The sequence below is a fragment of the Zootoca vivipara genome, chromosome 11, assembly GCF_965207765.1.
Source record: "Zootoca vivipara chromosome 11, rZooViv2.hap1.1, whole genome shotgun sequence".
Lineage (NCBI taxonomy): Eukaryota > Metazoa > Chordata > Lepidosauria > Squamata > Lacertidae > Zootoca > Zootoca vivipara.
The window spans coordinates 31,144,115-31,163,357 of NC_142594.1; the positions used below are offsets into that span (position 1 = coordinate 31,144,115).

The 19,243-nt window shown below is 42.5% G+C and overlaps 2 protein-coding genes across 6 annotated transcripts in view; one reads left to right on the top strand and one right to left on the bottom strand.

The window, feature by feature from the left end:
* The window catches only part of DYNC1I1 (dynein cytoplasmic 1 intermediate chain 1), a 249,924-nt gene extending 244,715 nt beyond the window's left edge, over positions 1–5,209 (bottom strand). For 2 of the 5 annotated variants that reach the window (XM_088653900.1, XM_088653902.1), the window contains exons 1-2: positions 5,027–5,197; positions 71–192 (exon numbers count right to left, since the gene is read on the bottom strand). In XM_088653900.1, the coding sequence (XP_088510026.1) occupies positions 71–73 (3 nt within the window). In that variant the 5' untranslated portion in view covers positions 74–192; positions 5,027–5,197. Of the gene's footprint in view, positions 1–70; positions 193–5,026 lie in introns of all 5 variants that reach the window. The other 3 variants (XM_088653899.1, XM_088653903.1, XM_088653904.1) reach the window with 3 other exon arrangements.
* A 551-nt stretch (positions 5,210–5,760) lies between these two features.
* PDK4 (pyruvate dehydrogenase kinase 4) lies at positions 5,761–18,009 on the top strand. Its single transcript, XM_035129690.3, has 11 exons — positions 5,761–6,020; positions 8,881–9,022; positions 9,962–10,033; positions 10,390–10,574; positions 11,266–11,355; positions 12,138–12,215; positions 12,766–12,842; positions 13,079–13,177; positions 13,681–13,788; positions 14,446–14,559; positions 15,652–18,009. The coding sequence occupies exons 1-11, from the start codon at positions 5,885–5,887 to the stop codon at positions 15,793–15,795; spliced, it is 1,245 nt and encodes a 414-aa protein (XP_034985581.1). The 5' UTR covers positions 5,761–5,884; the 3' UTR covers positions 15,796–18,009.
* The last annotated feature ends 1,234 nt before the right edge of the window (positions 18,010–19,243 follow it).

Here is a 19,243-nt window from a genome sequence, read left to right on the forward strand (position 1 = left end):
TGTGCAACTATTCAATTGGCATATAAACACTGTCTTATTATGCCAGATATCAACAAACTACTATACTTACCATGAAGAGCGTATCACATGATCTATTGTCAACTAAACATCAAATGTAGCCACATTTTCTCCAGACCTTCAGACAAGGACAAACTCCTACAGGATTTACACCAGCCATTCTTAAAACTGAAACTGGGAGAGTGAAGAAACAGATTAAGTCAAAGTAGGTAACCATGACTGACCTACTAAAGGACATGTCTAGAGAGAAACCAAACTATTGGCTGCCACCCAAAGTTCCCGGCTAAAGCTTCTCCAGCATGCCATTCAGGATACATAGCCTATCCTGGAATACAATCCATTAAGCCTTAGCACCCGCAGGTGCTGGGTTGGCAACCCTGGCTTATAGGATTGTGGTGCAGGTCTGCAGAACCTCTTCACTCCATGATATAAAGCAGGGGTTGCTGACCAGTTTTATGCCCATTAGCACACTTGGATTTTTGAGGAAGTGCTGTGTATGCTAGCTCAATGGTCACTTCTTACCCTTCTCCCTCATACTATCCCACAAAGATACAAGAAGTGATAAAGCACATGCACACACACACACACACACACACACACACACACACACTTTGCTTTTGCAAGGGACCAGCAGAATATTGAAAAGCACACAGAGCTGAAAGAGGAAGTGGAAAAGAGTGTTCATTTGACATGTGCTTTTCAAGAGAGAAAATCACCCTTGCCATCTCATGATCGGGGGTGGGTGCTCAGACACTTTGTATAAGTCATAAGAAGATTTCAAGGGTGCCACTGCATCCCTGAGGACTACATGGTGGGGAGTGGTTCATATAAAGTGCATATTACAAGTGGATTAGTGTGTTGCAGAAAAAAACAGCGGAAGAGAAACAACAGTGTACAGTATATTCAGGGTGTATTTTTTTTAATCCATGCCCCTCCTCTGTTTGCTTTAATATCCAGCCTGAATAAAAGCCCTGGGGAACTCTTCAGCTTGCTCACTATCTGGTGAAGTGTTGCTTCTAATAGAGGAGAGTCAACATGGTGTAGAGATTAGACTGTAGGACTCAGATGGACCTACCAGGGGTGCCAACTTGAATAAAATATTGTGGGGGCCCTGCTAAGCCCCGCCCCCAGTGCCAGATTTATGTATAGGCTAAGGCTGAAGCCTAGGGCCTCTAAATCTAGGGGGCCTCCCCAGCTCACCCACCCCCAGTGGGCAGTCTCCCCTCTCCCAAAATTGCAAACCCAAGACTTCATGTGAGGGCAGGGCAACTCGGGCCCAGCAACTATGAGACTCAGGGCCAGACAGTGGGACCCAATTTGAAACTGTAGATCCCAACATGAAATTTTTTTGTGGGGCCCTAGTTCACAGCCAAAATCTGCAGAATCTTAGATATATAAATCCATGTGCTAGATCATTTTCACAAGGCCAGCAAAACCCTTCAGAAATCAGACCTGTTATTCAGTTCTTGTGCAAGTTTGTACAGTTCACTTCTAGATTTTTTAAAGAGAATATTTTGATGAGCTTGAGAAACAAGCAAAAGTCACCTTGCCAAATGTTAACTACAAAACAAGGAGACAAAGAGTGAGGGAACGGCAAAGAAATGACAGAAGTGCACCTGATGCCATATGCACTTTCTTCAAGAGATAAGTTTAGGATAAAATTCTTTATTCCCATATTAGATGCACTTGAAGCCAATTTAAAAAGAAGTACTGTGTACTGATGTTGCAGAGTTGTTTTTCCATTTTTGCTATTCTGATAGCATCTAAGCAAGAAATTCAGCTAGGAGTTGCACTGCTGATGGAAGCATACCCAGAAGAAATTGACCTGAAACTTATTGATGAACTTTTGCACTTTCACCTGTACGTGAGACAAAGCCATAGGCTTACAGCAGAGCACTCTCTGTCTCATACAGACCTTTATCCAATTATATACAAGGAAAAAATTCAGATGGTCTTTCCTAATGTGGAAGCAATATTGTGGCTATTTCTTAGATTTATGGTCACTAACTGATCGGGAGAGAGGAGTTTTTCAAGACTTAATCTAATTCTTTAATTCAAAAGAATTAAAAATGAATTAAGGGCCACGATGTCTCAAGAGAGGTTGTCCGCACTGAGCATTCTGTACATTGAAAGTGACAAAGTTAAATAAATTTTGATGAAGTTTTCTGATTTCCTTTAAAGGAGAAATTGTGAATTGCAAATTTTAAATACCTATCATCACCCTTGGCTTCCCATAGCTGTCAACTTTCGGATTTGAAAATAAGGGATCAGCAGCAGCCTCACCTGTCCCAGGGACAGTCTACGGTAGATCTAACAATCCAGGATAGCAGCGGGAAACGGCACTAGAATTAGGGAATTTCCAGCAAAAAAGGGAGGGTTGACAGCTATGGGCTTCACTCGATTTTGTTTATAACACTCTTCCATTTTCTTTTAGTTGTGAGGGTGGGGGATTGGGAGGGGCCTCACAAGTGGAGTAGCCTAGGGTCTCTCTTCATCTAAATCCAGCCCTGGGGGAGGGGGAGAGACTGGGATGGCAAAGCTTAAGTTCTTTTATTTAGTGTATGCTTGGGTTTTTCTGTCAGCGCCACTTGGGGAAATTCTCTTTCTAGTCGCTTGTTATGTTTCCTTGGTGGTGAGAGAGGTTGGGGTGGCGTAGGGTATGGTTGATCGTCTTTGGCTGGCCACAGTGGGATTTGTTTGTGCGTGGGTGAGGGGGGTTGTCGGGTTAGGTTAGCCATATTGAATTGTCTGCTGTCGGTGGGTTATGAGCTCTTTCTATTGTGAGTGGGCATTGCTATATTTGAAGGTGTTCAGTAGGGCCAGTTCAGGGGTGACTTCTAGTACCTATTTAGTTATTTTGCTTATTTCTGGTATGACTGTGCACACTCCTTTTCTGATTGAGTCCTCAATTACTTGGTTTGGTGGAATCTGCTGGTTCAGACCCAGCATATGTCTGAGAAGGCCCCACGTGGGATCATGGGGAGGAGGTGTGAGGAAAAAACTGTTGTGACATTGATTTCTTGGGCAACTTGGAAGGGCTGTGGTGGTATCCAGAAATGGCAACCTACCGTAGAGCCCCACTGACCACTTAACTGCTCTCTTCTCCATCAGCTTGGGAGCTTTTTCTGAGATGCTTGTGGGGTATGATAGCATCCTTTGTCATCTGAGCATCTTTATCAAGGTGCTAATAGATCTGCCTGCCATTGATCAGTTGTGCTTCAAGGGAAGCTCACCAGTCCTCTGATTCTTTAATATTTTCCAGCCCAGACAGATATTAACCAAAGGATCTCACAATAGTCATCTCCTTGCAGGAGCAAGGAAGCATAGGAGAATCAGATGCACCACAAGCAGGGCCGTCTTAAGCGGGTCGGGCGCCGTGGTGCGCGGATCGCTCCGGCGCCCCCGCCCCGTTTCTTCCCACGGCTGGTGGGCGGGCGCAGCGCGCGACATGGTTTCCACGCAGCTTCGCCATGCAGCGCCCCGCGCCACCCAACCTACCCCTAGAGCCGGCCCTGACCACAAGAGCATATTGGATGGGATGGCTTTCAAAGAGGGATAGACAACTGCATGGAGGAGAGTCCTATCAAAGGCAACTAGCCGTGATGGCTATGCTCAGGCTCCCCTCTTGGAGGGAGCAATGATTCTGAAAAGCACTTGCTGAAAGCCACATACTCCCCAAACGTGTTTCACAAGGACCCCTTCCTTCCCTCTGCCCCAGTACCTGAGGGTCGTCATGTCTCTCCAGGGATTTGGCTAGAACAAAGTATATGTTGGAGAAAGTCTCCCTCCCTGCAAAGAAAATGGAGGAATGAGCAAGCGCCTGGCTCCCAGCCATGCTAGCACCAGTCTGGCACATGAAGGTGGGGGACATGGGAAGGACCATAGTATAGGGCACTCAATTGGCCTTTCTACCTACCTGAACTCTGAGCCTTTCCCCCCTTGTTCTGGCCTGCCTCTCTTCTAAGGAAGATGCAAGCTCTTGTGGAAGCCACTGGTGGTGAGAGTGTTCCTATGATCCCGAAATGTTTCAGAAGCATCTTTTTGTTCCTTTAGCTGCTTGATATAATCATAGCATGGCAGAGTTGGAAGGGATCCCAAGGGTCATCTAGTCCAACCCCTGGCAATGCAAGGATCCTGCTGACAGCCAGCCCTGGCTGGGCCCCAAACTCTAGCCTTCTGGTTACCATTGCAATTCTGCATGGTGTGGAGAAAGGGGGGAGAGAAATGTGTTGCTTACACTCTTGTAACACCATGCAGCCTTTCAATAACTAAAGTCTAAAAGGGCTGTCACATGGAGGGTGGAGCAAGCTTGTTTTCTCCTGCTCCAGAGGCCCTTAGGGCCTGAAGCAGTGACTCTCCTTCCTTGGAGGTTTTTAAGCAACGCTTGGATGGCCATCTGTCATGGATCATCTAGTTGAGATTCCTGCATTGCAGGGGGTTGAACTAGATGACCCTTCCAACTCTACTATTCTATTGTTATAAGAATTTAAAGGTCTTATATATAAAAAGTAGATGTTCATAAATGTAACAAGCAAACACATACAAGTATGTAAACCACGTCTGAAACCCACAGCAAAGTTCTGGAACCATTTTCTCTCTCCCAAAATGACCTCAAATATTTCTCTGAGTGCTCACTGGAAGGACAAATCCTGAAGCTGAGGCTCCAATACTTTGGCCACCTCATGAGAAGAGAAGACTCCTTGGAAAAGACCCTGATGTTGGGAAAGATGGAAGGCACAAGGACGAGGGGACGACAGAGGATGAGATGGTTGGATAGTGTTCTCAAAGCCACCAACATGAATCTGACCAAACTGCGGGAGGCAGTGGAAGACAGGAGTGCCTGGCGTGCTCTGGTCCATGGGGTCACAAAGAGTCGGACATAACTAAACGACTAAACAACAACAACCTATTAGGTTCATAAATTACCATATAGCATATATTCAGCACGAAAAACAGCGACAATTTGTTGTTGACAAAAGACAGCTGGACATATAAAGGGCCCCATTACCTTCAATAGCTTAGGGCCTCATCAAACCCAAATCCGGCCCTGTTCCCACCCCACCCCCTCGGCCTCGTTTCCCGTCCCTTGACAAAGCAGGCGTGAAGCGCCCCCGCGCCGGGTGTTCTCCTGCTTCTTGGAAAAACCGGCACATCCCACCAGCCTCCCGCCTCCTCCCTCAGGAATCGGGCCGAGCTGTTTATCGCCCGAGGCCCGCCCCAAGTCAAAGCGCCCACAGTACGGATACAGCCTTCCCATTGGCTCTTTCTGGTAAAACGACCCGCCAATGACGAACGAGTCTGGCCGCGCTCCATTCTCTCTTCTCCCCCACAACCACCACTCCAACCGCTCAGTCTCGTGCCGGTCATTTGACGGTTTCTCCAACGGCAGGGGGGCGGGGGGAGAGAGAGAACTAAGGCTCGGGACTTGGACGAGGGAGGATGACATCGTGTCCTTCCATCCCCCAAACGCGTAAACAAGGGCAAGTGGGTCGAGAGGGGCTGGGGGAGAAAGAGTGAGAAAGATACACCCACTTCCCCCGTGCCTCCTCCGCCACGCCCTTTCCTCCCACAGCAACCGAGCCTTCTAAACGGCGAAGGGCCAAAGGTCGCCACACACGCACGCGAGATACCTGGCAGTTAGCCTCCGGTGAGGGGGGCGTGGCTTAGCGCGCTTGCGCTCCGGACACGCCCCCCGGAGGGAGGGTTCGAAGTGGTAAATAAGGGGCCGCACGTGCAGGGCGTGAGGCAAAAGGGTTCGAGCGGAGGAACACACACACTCCAGACAAACACACACACTCCAGACAAACACACACACTCCAGCCGTTGCTCACGGTGATCGTTTCGCTGCTGCTACCGCCGCGGAACCATGAAGGCCGCTCGCATCGCGATTCGCAGCGCGGCCCCCTTGGCCGCCACGCGCGGGGAGCGGGCGCCCCGAGAGGTGGAGCATTTTGCCAGCTACTCTCCGTCGCCGCTGTCCATCAAGCAGTTCCTGGATTTCGGTGAGGGCAGTTGTGGTGCGGTCGACGTGTGTGTGTGTGTGTGTGTGTGTGTGTGTAACAGAGAGAGAGGGGGGAGGCGGCACGGGGTGGCCGCTGTGGGGCAATGCCAGAGCAAAAGGCTGGGGGTGTTTTTGAGGTGGTTCCTGGAGATGGGAGATGGCCTTTTGGGACACCGCCTAAGGTGCTGGAGATAAGAGGTGTAAGAGGTGCAATTTAGTGTGGAGAGACCATAAGACTTAATAGTCTTATGGACCCCCTTCCCCCATAGATCAGCCTGGTGCCCCCCAGATGCTGTTGGACTGCCAGCCCCAGACAACATCTGGAGGGGCGCCAGTTTGGCAAAAGCTGCTGCAGATAGCAAAGTCTATGACTGCACTCACTTCAAGTTGTGGGAAGTCATTCCTGTTGCATTAGGGCGGCACTCTGCTCATTCTGCTAAGTGGGGGGACCCCTGGTCCTCTGTCCTTGTATGCATGGGTTGGGCTTCCAAAGCTGTGTAAGCTGAGGCCAGGAGGGAAAGGGGGGTGAAAACGATTTTGCTTTGGGGTGGGTGTGTCTGGATAGTGCTCCCAAGAGGGATGGGGTGGGTATGGAATGTTATCTCTATCTTTTCTTATTGGCTTGCATTCAAGCAAATTGCAGTGGGGTAGCTGTGTGCATTTATCAGAGCAAAAGCAAACAGGTCTTGCACTACCTTAAAGTGCTTAATCAAGCTCTATGTTACATCAGCTTCTGTGGACTGGAGTCTGGTTCATCAAGTGAATTCATCTGATGCAATCCACACATTTGATGCTATGAGATCTAGTCCAAAGGAGTTTATGCCACAATCTCTTAGGCTGCAACCTTATGTACACTTCTCTGGGAGTGAGCACTATTGAAAGGGCCAACCCAAGACATTTTAGTACCTGAGCCAAACCACAAAATGGTGACCTCTCTCCTCACCAGGGAGGAAGGGGTGAGTGAAGATCTACATTGGGTGCAATGTAGATAAAAGTGCACTGCAATGTATATAAAGATCTACATTGAGATCTGTTGTCCCTCTGGATTATGCTGCCCAAAGTGGTTTCCTCACCTTGGTGGGCCAGCCCTGACTACTGATCTTGCTTCTGAGTAAACTTGCACTACAAATCTTTAAGGACCCCCAAACCTCCCGTTTGTTTATTCATCTTTTGCCGTTGTACTCCAGCTGAAGTTTTCATTTGTTAGCATCTCTTAGGACTGCACAGAGCTCCTTGGAACTGTCACCTGTTGAGCATAGATTTTTTTTGTTCATCTTTTTTTCTCTATGGCTTTGTTATGCAACAATTTTGTTGTGCAACAATTTTGTGCAGGGAGAGTTTTGCAGGAAATTACTGTAGTTTACAGGAATTCTCAATTCTGAAGTTAAAAAAATAACTTTGTATGTTCTTTCTCTTCATATAGTACTTATTAGATCTATTATGCAATGAAATGTGAAGCATTTGGAAATAGTTCACCGAGGTAAACATTTGTCTACATGCCTGTGTTTCTCAACTATCTTTTTCTTGGTCACTTAAATTGGTTCTATACTTTTTAATGTTAGCTTTTAAAAACTATAAAGAAGCAGTTTTACCTTTTTCAAAAATGACAGCTTTTCAAGGGTGCTTTCTAGGAATCTTCATAGTTTACTCTTCTCTCATTGGCTCAAGTTGCTTCACATGTTCTATTACAAATGCTAGGGAAAATGGTATAATAACTTCAAGTGACAAAGTATGAGGATTTTGTCCTCTAGTTTTGATTAATTAGATAAGTAATTTTCAGGATTGCTCAGTTTATTACTTTTAGCCTGACTACTCATAGTAAGCAAGGGTAGCCTTTGTTAGTTTATTATTGCTGACACTGTACTCAGTCATTCTTCAACCATCAGTGTCAGTCAGTTGTGTGATAGAAAAAGCAATGGAAGGACCTGTTTTTCATTTAGTAGATAGTTTGAAACTTTACAACTTATAAGCAGAAAAAATAATCACCCAGCTGCTAGATATATAAATACACATGCCAGTGTGTTAGGTGTGGTCTGCTAGTTGCAGCTAAAAGGAATTATTTAAAGCAGTAGTAATGTTGCCCAAGCTTTCTATACATGCTTGTGGTTTCACTAGATCTCTGTGTTGTGGCTGGTTAGCAATGATTGGCATTTGTTTGTCTCTATTTTCTGTGAGGGCCCACAATTTTTACTTGTAGAAAAGCCAAATGTATTTTTAAATTACATACTCTTAATGTTAAGTAGTACTTGTTGAACTTAAAATAGAGTAAAGCATTGTGAAATCTATATGCATTTGTGAGGGTTTGTTTGTTAATGTCTCAAGAGACAGGAACTGTTCATCATTCTTCTGATCACTTGGTGGAACACAGCTGGGATGTGGCCTAGTCCACTTTTCATAAGTACGGTCCCGTGCATGTTTACTCAGAACTAAGTCCTACCAAGTTCAGTGCAATTTACTGTCAAGGAAGTGCACATAGAATTGAAGCTTGGACCTTTTTCTTAATCCTTGCCAAGAAATTGTAACTACATATGATATGGCTTACATCAATAATGTAGTTTATAGCTGATTTTATCTGTGGTAACTCATATCATAGCTCTGTTCCCTAAGAGAACATTGGTATTGCAGAAATGTGTGACAAGCAGAAGACACCTGATGATTTTCAGAGATTACTTTTTATTCACTGCCGCCATCGTGCGAAACATCCTTTAGTTCTAATAACTAGCAGTTGCTACAGGATCTTGCACTGGTAGCTGAGCTACTTGACTGTATAACCTAAAGATGACATATGATATCTTGTTGAAGCTATTCCTTATGGTGCTTATATGGAAAACAACTTAAACGAGCTGGCTTTTGTTTTTCAGGGTCAACTAATGCATGTGAGAAAACATCTTTTTCTTTTCTTCGGCATGAACTTCCTGTGAGGCTAGCAAATATCCTAAAAGAAATCGACTTCCTCCCAGGCCCATTGTTGAGCACTCCTTCAGTACAGTTGGTAAAAAGTTGGTAAGTAGCAAACTTATGTAGCACATTTCAACTTAATCCTGCTTTTGTATTTTAAATTTCAGAAAGCGTCATATTTACATTGCAACAGTAACAAGAACCTTTACAGTGGTGCCTCGAGTTACAAACACCTCAGGTTACAAATACTTCAGGTTACAAACTCCGCTAACCTGGAAGAGTTACCTCGAGTTGAGAACTTTGCCCCAGGATAAGAACGGAAATTGTGTGCCGGCAGTGCAGCGGCGGCAAGAGGCCCCATTAGCGAAAGCACGCCTCTAGTTAAGAACAGTTAAGAACAGTTTCAGGTTAAGAATGGACCTCTGGAATGAATTAAGTTCGTCACTAGAGGTACCACTGTATTTGAAGCTTGACAAGTTGCTAGTAAAATGCAGATCATTATATCAAAGCCAGTGAGTCATAGAATAAAAAAGCAAGTGCTGGACGCACAACTATGGCATCCTCTGCAGTCATTTTATAGCTTCTGCGGCTGCTTGTTAAATGTGAACCAAGCTGCTGTGAAGCCTCACATAATTGTCTTCTGCCCATGTAGTGTTATCATAATGATTACATTCTGCACAGTCAAGATAAAGGAACTGAGTTTTAACAGCTGCTATGTTTGTGCACAGATTTGGAGGCATTGTTTGCGTCCTTGATATGTGCAATGCTGCATTCCAACTGATACCACACACACATTTTAAAAAACATATAATAGTGAGCTGGAGGTAGCTTAAGAGGCATGCATACAAACATTGAGGCAGGCACATATGAATTTAAAATATTTTTTCTACTCCTAAACTTAGCTGAAGTCCTAGTAGTGTGTTTGCTCAGTTTGCCTTCTACTTGAGGTCACAGAGTTACTGAATTGCTAAAGCAATCTTATCTGTCCAGTCAACTTTCCCTGGCCTGTATGAATAATTCATGGTTTACTTTGTGTATTAACAGGTATGTTGAAAGCCTAATGGAGCTAGTGGAGTTCCGTGACAAAAAATCAGATGACCACAAAGTTCTATCAAAGTAAGTTCTTATGAGTTGTGTTGTTAGTAGTTTTACTTGCTTCACAGTAACAGCTGACTTGATGGGTCGCTCAATTAACTAAGCATGCAGATTATTCAATTCAGAATGCAGAGACTACTGATGATATGATAATGATCAGAAGCTTTTAACAGTATAGCTAACTGACACCTGATATTGCAAAAAATGGCACATTGAAATAAAACAAGTCAGCAATAAATTATAAACTGTCCAGATAACATTAAGATGCTTCAATTGTCTTGACAGAATGAATGGTGAAAAAAATAACTTATTTCAGTTTTGCTTTGCTGCCTTCGTCAGATAGGCTAAGTCTAAAGTTATCCCTCCCCCCTTCCCAGTTTCATAGATGCCATTCTCAAAGTCCGAAATCGGCACCATGATGTAGTGCCCACAATGGCACAAGGGGTTCTAGAATACAGAGATTCTTCCAAGATGGACCCATTCATCAATCAAAACATCCAATACTTCTTGGATCGCTTTTACATGAACCGGATATCTATTCGAATGTTAATAAACCAGCACAGTAAGTTGTTTTTTCCATCCCTTCGACAAGTTGATTTAAATGTTTTTTTCAAACATTCTAAGAAATATTTGATGAACTGTGGATTTTATTAATCATTTATCTTTGCTGGTTGTAAAAAGAAAAATGACAAGTGTAAATGATATAAATTATTTTGAAAGGGAGGACATGGGTCAAAAGCAGAAAGTAGTTAGGTAATAAAAAGTATAGCCAAAAAGCAATGAAATGTGTGTGCATAACAACTCCAGTACTAAAACCTGGTACAGTACTACACACAAGGGAAAATGCATTGTTATACAGGTGCCTCCAGACAAGAAAAATGTAAATGCCAAACCACTTCATTGTAGTAGTCAGAATAGCAGATAAAATCTAGTTCAGCAATGAAGCTCACTAGATGGCCTTCAGCAAACCACTGACCCTTGACCCACCATCCCTTACAGAGCAGTTATAAATATAAAGTTGGATAGTCCCTTCTATGTCACCATGAGCTCTTGTGGGAAGGAGACATAAGACGTACGGATTGTCCCGGACATTACAGGGATTTAAAGGGCTGATTTGAAGTTCGGGGGGGATTTCCACAAGGTGGCACTTTGTCCTTTTTACTATTGCTAAAAATCATTCTTTAGATAGCTGTAATGAATTATGTTGAGCAACCTGGGGGGGAAATTGACCATTTTGTCTTTTATTTCAACAGCGCTTATTTTTGATAACAATAACAATGTGGGTAATCCAAAGCACATTGGATGCATTGACCCTTGCTGTGACGTTGTGGATTTGGTGCATGGTACGTGTATGAAATTATCAGCATCCCCTGGTGGATTCAGCTACGTGTAGATAATATGTCCTTTTCTTAGGTGCATTAACCAGTTTGAGAAAGTGAAATAATTGTCAGTCTTTCATGAGTATCCTGGCTTAACATCTAAGTACAGAATATTTTGGGGGAGGACTAGTGTTTCCCTTGCGTGCAGAAGGCCCCATTTGTCTTCCCATGTGTCTTCAGGTGGGGCTGGGAAAAGATTCTTCCTAAAACCCTGGAGAGTCTCTGCCAGTCAGAGTCAACTGTGCTTAGGAAGGTGGAAGAGTTGTGGTAATGGTCTGACTTGGTATAAGACAACTCCATATGTTCATGTGTATACCTACCAGCACATTCTGACTGTCATGAGACAGGGGTCCTGGCAAGTTGCACACATTTATACTCAGTACAGTAGTGAGTGAATGAAGGGTGGAATGTCTGTTTTTAATGGGTCATCAGAATTTTCTCATTCAGTCAGGTGGCATTGCATGTCTGTTGGGTACAGCCCTATTCAGCCTGCTGCATGCAAGATCTGTTGATTTCCACATGACAAACGTGCAGTTAGAAGTCTTGGCTAATATTTAGCCGATATTTCAGTAGCATTTTGGGCCTTAATGCTGACTGTTAGAATTCAGCTTTCTGTATATACAGAAGCCTTATTTCAATGCTAGAGAGCACAGCCTGGAGTAGTCTAGTATCTAGGATATACCTAATGATGCATAAGAGTTTGTGTTAAATCGTGCTTCATTTTTTCTTTTTAAAATGAATTCCAGATGCTTTCCAGAGTGCCCAGATGCTTTGTGACCAATACTATTTCGCTTCTCCAGACTTAAAGCTTACTCAAGTGAATGGTGAGTGCTTTTTCCTCTTTTCCACCATATCAGGCTGCCTCTTTGGTTTCTCCTCTTTAAAAGCTTTTTGCTCTTACTGCTTGCCCCACTTGTCTAGAATTGGAGGCTTACCATTTTTTTCCCTAGAGAAAGTGCTGAATTTGCACGGTTGCATTCATTCACCTTTGCTACCCCCCATAAATACAATGCAATATGCCAGAATGAATGAGCACATGGACATGTAGTAATTCTGATAGGGTTGGCATTAGCATTTCCTTAAAAGAAATCAAAAGAAGAAATTAGCTGAGCTGCAAATCCACCATTATTATAATACCATAGTTCAATAATGCTTTTGCAGGAAGTTTGTACTTCTTCAATACAATACAAGCTTTTGCAAAACAAGAACATACAGTACAGTACTATAGAATAATAAAGGACAACAAATTTCAGGATGCAGTGTTAAATTAAATCTTAATTAAAAGCATTTATTGTGGACGCACACTTACAATAACAATTGTTTGAAGCTGAATAGGAGCTGTGTGCTGATTATTGTTTGTGCATCTTCCTGCAGGAAAGGCAGCTGGGCAGCCTATCCACATAGTTTATGTGCCATCCCACCTCTTTCACATGCTGTTTGAACTCTTCAAGGTTTGTGTTTGTAATTATGAAACATTCATTTTTTGCCTCCATATTTACGTGTGCATTAGCAGCAGCATTTGTTCAGCACTGTTTTTTACAATTTGCTTGATGCCTTGGACTCCTTTGGAAGGAAGAAGTGGGATAGAAATCTAATAATACATTAGTATATCGACTGGAATTAAAAATAGCAAGGATTAAAGCGTCTCAGATTGAATGATATCCTCCTGATTCTTCATTTCTCATAGAATGCAATGAGAGCAACAGTTGAACATCAGGAAAACAAACCTTCCCTTGATCCAGTTGAGGTGACCGTTGTCCTTGGAACAGAAGACCTGTCAATTAAGGTATCTTACATGGCTTTTCCCCCAACACAATAGGTGCAGCATATAATATAAACTTACAGATGGGGCACTTCCAGACAACCCGTTTATTGAGCATTTTTCCTGATTTGTTTGTGAGGAGGTTAAATGATGTTGTATCACCAGCATTATCTCACTCTTCCCATGCATTTCCTCTAGCACTTTCTGTATTGCCAGTATGTGACTGAATCCCACCCCAAAATAGTGACCGTCTGGAAGCATCCAGAGTCACATAAGTTTAAAAAGATTTAGTGTGGAATAGATGGGTAGTGAATTGCAGCAAAATAGCCAAGCCTTTGGAAATTACAACAAGCTGTCACTAGCCAAATACTGTTTTGGATGGAATATGATTTTAAGAAAAAGATAAGCAAATTTGATACAGGATGATCCTTAAAGCAGAAATGATTTGGTGGCTTTGTGCGGGCGTTAGTGATACTTTTAACAAGGATTAGAAACGTTTAATACCTTTTTTTTGTGTTCTCAACTAGATATCTGACAGAGGGGGTGGTGTTCCAGTGAGGAAAATAGAAAGCCTCTTCAGCTACACATATTCTACAGCACCAAAGCCCGTGATGGAAAAGAATTCTGCTCCTCTGGTAAGAGATGAAGCTATAAGAATTAAGCTGTAAGAAGAGAGCGGAGTCTTTGTAGCTGCCCTAGTTCTTGTCAAGCACGTGGCTTCTGAGTTCATTGACAAAAACGATGCTTCCAGGTGGAGAGGTGTACACAGTAAGCACACCTGATATCTGTAGTGACTCAACCATGCTGATCACTTCCAATTCATAGAAACAACGTTGTTCTGGTTGCACCAATTCAGACTCTGGATGGGGGTGCACATCAGGGTTTCTGTATTAGGAGGAGGGGAGTATTGTCTTCTGAGCCCCCACCTGTAGCTTGGTGTGTACAATATATATGCAGGTTTACCTCTTCCATACCTGATAGTGACCCAATACATGCATTTCCACCTCTTCCCCTTTTTGTTCAGCATTACTAATTAACCTCTGAAACTAGGTCAGTAGTGTTGCATTATTTTAGATTGCCTTTATGTTTATAATGCAAACTACAACTGCACTATACAGGAGAGAACTTGCTTTTCTCATATTTCTCCTGTGAAGAATCATTGTAGAGCACATCATGTTTCAATGGGACTCCATACCAACAGGATCTGCACAGTGTGACACTTGTACAGTACTTAGCCCTAGGAAAGAAGGACCACATCGTTCCAATTAACAAAATGCCTTATTTCTTTCTAGGCTGGTTTTGGTTATGGCTTACCCATTTCTCGCCTGTATGCTAAATACTTCCATGGGGACCTCCATCTGTGTTCCATCTCTGGTTATGGAACAGATGCTCTCATCTACTTAAAGGTATGTTCTGCCCGTCCTCCCCAATCCCAATATTTTTGTAGTGCTGCAACTGTGCCTATTACCAGCTTATTTGAATCAAGTTTGTTTTTAATTTATTAGTAACTTGAGTTTTATTACTTTAAACACAGTACTTTGTATCAATTGTAAATGGTAAATTAGTCACCAGTGAGTCTTTGCAGAATACAGTAATACCTCGGGTTACGAACGCGATCCGTTCCGGATCGCAGTTCGTAACCCGAATAGTTCGCAAGCCGAGCGCGGTGGGCGCCGCCATTTTGCGCATGCGCAAATCGCGCAATTGCGCGCGCGCGGCTTATGCACGCGCGCGGCGAAAACACTTCCGGGTTTGCGCAGTTCGTAACCCGAACTGTTCGCAAACCGAGGTGGTCGTAACCCGAGGTACGACTGTACAGTGGACCCTCCGGATACAAACTTAATTCATTCCGGGGGTCCTTACGTAACCCAAAAAGTCCACAACATGAGGCGCCGCTTCTGCACATGCGCGTGGTACAATAGAGAGCTTCTGCACATGCGTGCGCAGTGAAACCCGGAAGTATGCACTTCCAGGTTTGCTGCATTCACAACCCGAAAGTTATGTTACCCGAGGGTCCACTGTATGCTCTTCAAAAGACTGCTACTGCCTTTATTGTCTAAGTAGGTCATTGTAACTTATTTTATTCTTTGGATTACAAGCCATCTTGGCTATTTTATAGAAATATGAAAGTATTACAATGTGATATATTAAACAATGAAAGTATGTGCCAAAATGAGAGTTCTTAATAAATGTAGATTGGTTGGCCACCTTCACATTAAAAATAATCTGACTTTGCATTTCCCACAAATACTAAGTTTAGTCTCTCTCACTACTTGTCATTCCTGTATTATCAGTTAGTGTTCTATCTTTAAGATTGTTATAAGTTTGGTGCCTCATAAACTTCAGTCTCAAAAGCTGGCAGAACAATTAAGTCTCAAACTTTGAATCAAACCTGTTCCAGGCTGTATGTTTGCTCATAACTAGGCTCAGTAAAATTTTTTAGTTTACTACATTGATAGCAATGGTGTAATCTAACTATATTTGGTCTTGCTTTCCAGGCCCTTTCCACAGACTCTGTAGAGAAACTTCCTGTTTTCAACAAGTCTGTTTCTAAGCATTATCAAACCACTATAGAAGCAGATGATTGGTGTGTTCCAAGTAAAGAACCAAAGAATGTGTCAAGGCAGACTGCAGCTGCATGAAATCTGCATTTCTCCAGAACACTGAAAGTAGATCAAACCAATGTTTCAGATAGGACTAATGAAATGAATAACTAGAAGTCACTTCTCTTCTATACCAGGATTTAGCAAGAGAAGAAATTATATGGAACACACGATTGCAGCATAGACTGCATGTACTGTATTTGTACTGCAGCATGTCTAATGCAAACTGATATGGTAGGAGAATCAAAATGCATAGAAAGATGTGCACATCATTTCTTTTTAGCTTTTTGAAATTTTAATTAGCACTCCTAAGTACTAATGTTTTCAGACTTCTGAGGTGGGGCTTGATGATATTAAAAAGCCATTATGTTGTGGTTGAACTCCATAGATTTTCCCCTAATCCAGTCAGTAGGTATTTCATCCTATTACAAAATTATGACTTTAAGTATATTTGACATGCTCAACCAACAAAGTCTAGTTGAAAGAGCACCAACAACAGGCTACCTTGACTGCAGTTGTTTGGCTTGATCAAGAGTGCAATGCTGAAAGTTGCATATTTCTAAACTTGCTCCAAATGGTGAACATTACTTGAATTTTTAAATGTAAAAATAGCTGTATTTATGTATAGCGTTTCATGGCTTTTCTAATGCTGAGATTTTGCTCTTCTTGGAGAAGAATCTTGAAAGTATTGTCAAGGAAGTGACGGTTAGATATTGTGAAGACAAAAGTTTATTAGCTGTATCTTGGTGTACGGCTCACAGCTAAATACAGTGAGGGAGCAGCAGTACAAATAGGGTATTTTAAAGATACTTAAATTGCAAGTCATTGAGCAGGATATGAAGCTGTTTGTGAGAGGGGAGATGAGTTCTCTAAATGGTACTGTTACTACACTCAACTATGTTTTCAGGGTGTAAATTTGAATCATGTATGTTAATTTGGGGGCCACCTGCCACAGCTCAATTTGAAAAAATGTGACTTTCAATGCTGCAAATGTTAAGATTACTCTAGAGACATTTGCAGGGATGTGATGATAAAACAGGTTGCGGAAGATACTGTGCCTGTATCGAAAATGCCTAAGGAACAGCTAGAAATACTAGTTCTTTGTGTAACTGCAAAGAACGAGGGTTGCAGAGTGTCTCTATTTGTGAAGAGATCATCGGGAGAATATTCCATTCCAAATTGTGCTGCTAAAAGGCAGAAAATTTGATCAGGGCCCAGCTAGTGACAATCCAGGTCAGTCTTCTTTCTTTTTTATAAAGCAGTAATGTGCTAAAGAGCTAAAGCTACTTTAAAATAAACAAAGCTACTTTAAAATAAACAATTCCTTCCAGTTTTGACTACAGCAGTCCAACACGGCTACCTACCTGTAACTATGTTTAAAATGATTGCTATCTGTGGAGATTTAGTGTCTGCTCAGTTGTGGACAGCAATGAAGCTCCCACATTTGCTGATGTCCATTTTTGCTGCGGACATTGGGTTCAGTTGAATTGGTAATCCCAGCCATGTGAGGCTATTATGTGCAGTTGGTACTCTGTACCAACAAAAGGCTTGACAGCTAACATTGCTAGAGTATTGGATGTTTTTGTTCCTTCCTGTTGTCATTGTAGTTCAGTTTTGGGAAATGCTGAAGATTTTTTGTCTTCTGCAGTGCCTATTTGTATACTCTTGATTACGAGGAAACAAATGTGTAGGTGAAATGCTAATTGCAAGTGCATACTTGGGATGAAGAACTACTAAGGGGTGAGGTCTTAATGCTGTGCATTAAGTTAGTGTTATGGTGTTATCACAGTGGCAGCATTAGATGAATGTAATTCAAATATAATCCGCATGTGTTCACCCATAATGTTTGGATAACTGTGATAGAATTTGTGCCTTTCATACAGTCCATACAATCTGCTAAAGATGAGTTGTTTTACTGTTTTAATGACCTATACTGTCAGTCTATGCCATTTTTCTGAAAAGAACCAAAGGTGCCATCTTTCCTCTGTCACAGACTATATTTATCACGCTAAATGGATATGAGAATTCTTTTTGCTGAATTATATGGCTGCAGTAAAGGCAAGCCTAAGTATGCCATTGACTTTGAGCAAAATAAGCTTTTGGTGCTGCTTTATGCTCAGTAAACAGTGAAAAATCGGGTGAAAAAAAACCATAATTTTTGAAGACTGAATTATTTCTTCCACAATGTGCCTTCGAGTTCAGGTGTACTCAATATGTATTATAAGATTTTTAAATAAAATTGTGTTTTTTAAATGTTGCTTGACTCTTTTCTCCTCCACCCTCCAGGCATCCCCAAACTTCGGCCCTCCAGATGTTTTGGACTACAATTCCCATCTTCCCCGACCACTGGTCCTGTTAGCGAGGGCCGCAGTTTGGGGATGCCTGTCTTAAATCATATAAGTAATGAATTGCCTGTTACATGGTTGATTTCTAAGTCTCCCATTTTATTTTTTTAGTCTGTCTATCCATTTTTTTAAAATTACATGCCCTTGTTATGGCGGACGGACGGACATTATTGCTTCCATTTTTGGTCCAACAGTTTATTTCTAGTTGTTGCTCAGTTATTACTGCTATTCTGCAACTTGTAAACAGTAACACACTCATTTCTCTCAAACAGTGAACTCTAGTAGCTGAGTGCTTAGCAGTCTAGTATTAAAACTAAGGTAGTGTTTCTATCTACATGGTTGGGCAGTTCCTCAAATACACAGGTGTATATTATTTGTAAATGAAAAAAGAAAAAGCACCTGAAAAGAAAAGAGAAATCTGCGGCTTCTGGATATAATGGATTTTGGGGTATGGAAATAAATGGGGAAGACACAACCCACCTACTCAGCCCCCTAACAATTTACAGTAATTGCAGGAGGGGGGGATTAGGGAAATGTTTTTTAAAGCATACAATAACCCTGTCCCCACACAGGGATGTCTTGAAGGAAGGCAAAGCTAAAACAATACTTTCAATTTGCCATTTGCCATCATCCTCAACCTGCTCACTATGTAAGGTATAAATAATCATTTTGTTCATAGGCAAATTGTAAACTCCAGCTTTGTAGCACTATAACATACCACAGGCAAAAAGAACAAGTCAATCCCGGCTCCCTCATTCTGAACTAGAGAATTCCTGTTGTGGGTTTGGAGAATTCCTCTTTGGGGGTTGTGATATGCTGCAATGTTTTGTTCAGAGTCCAATTTGTCTTGGTGTACAGACTCATTGACTCATTTAAGAGAGCTGTAGATCCCACAACTGCCCATGATGATGCAAAACTAGAGGCAGTTCCTACTCACCCCACACTATTATATTGGGGGCATAATCTCTTGTGAGAGCAAATAACTAGAATCTCGTGACAGCCCTGGGGCTGGTTTTGAATGTCAGGGGGCCCATCTGAAGTACAGGAAAATGCCTGCTACTTAACTACATTGAGCCATTATTTTTAGAGGGGTGTGTGTGTGTGTGTGTGTGTGTGTTTAGAATGGGGAGGAGAAAGTCTTG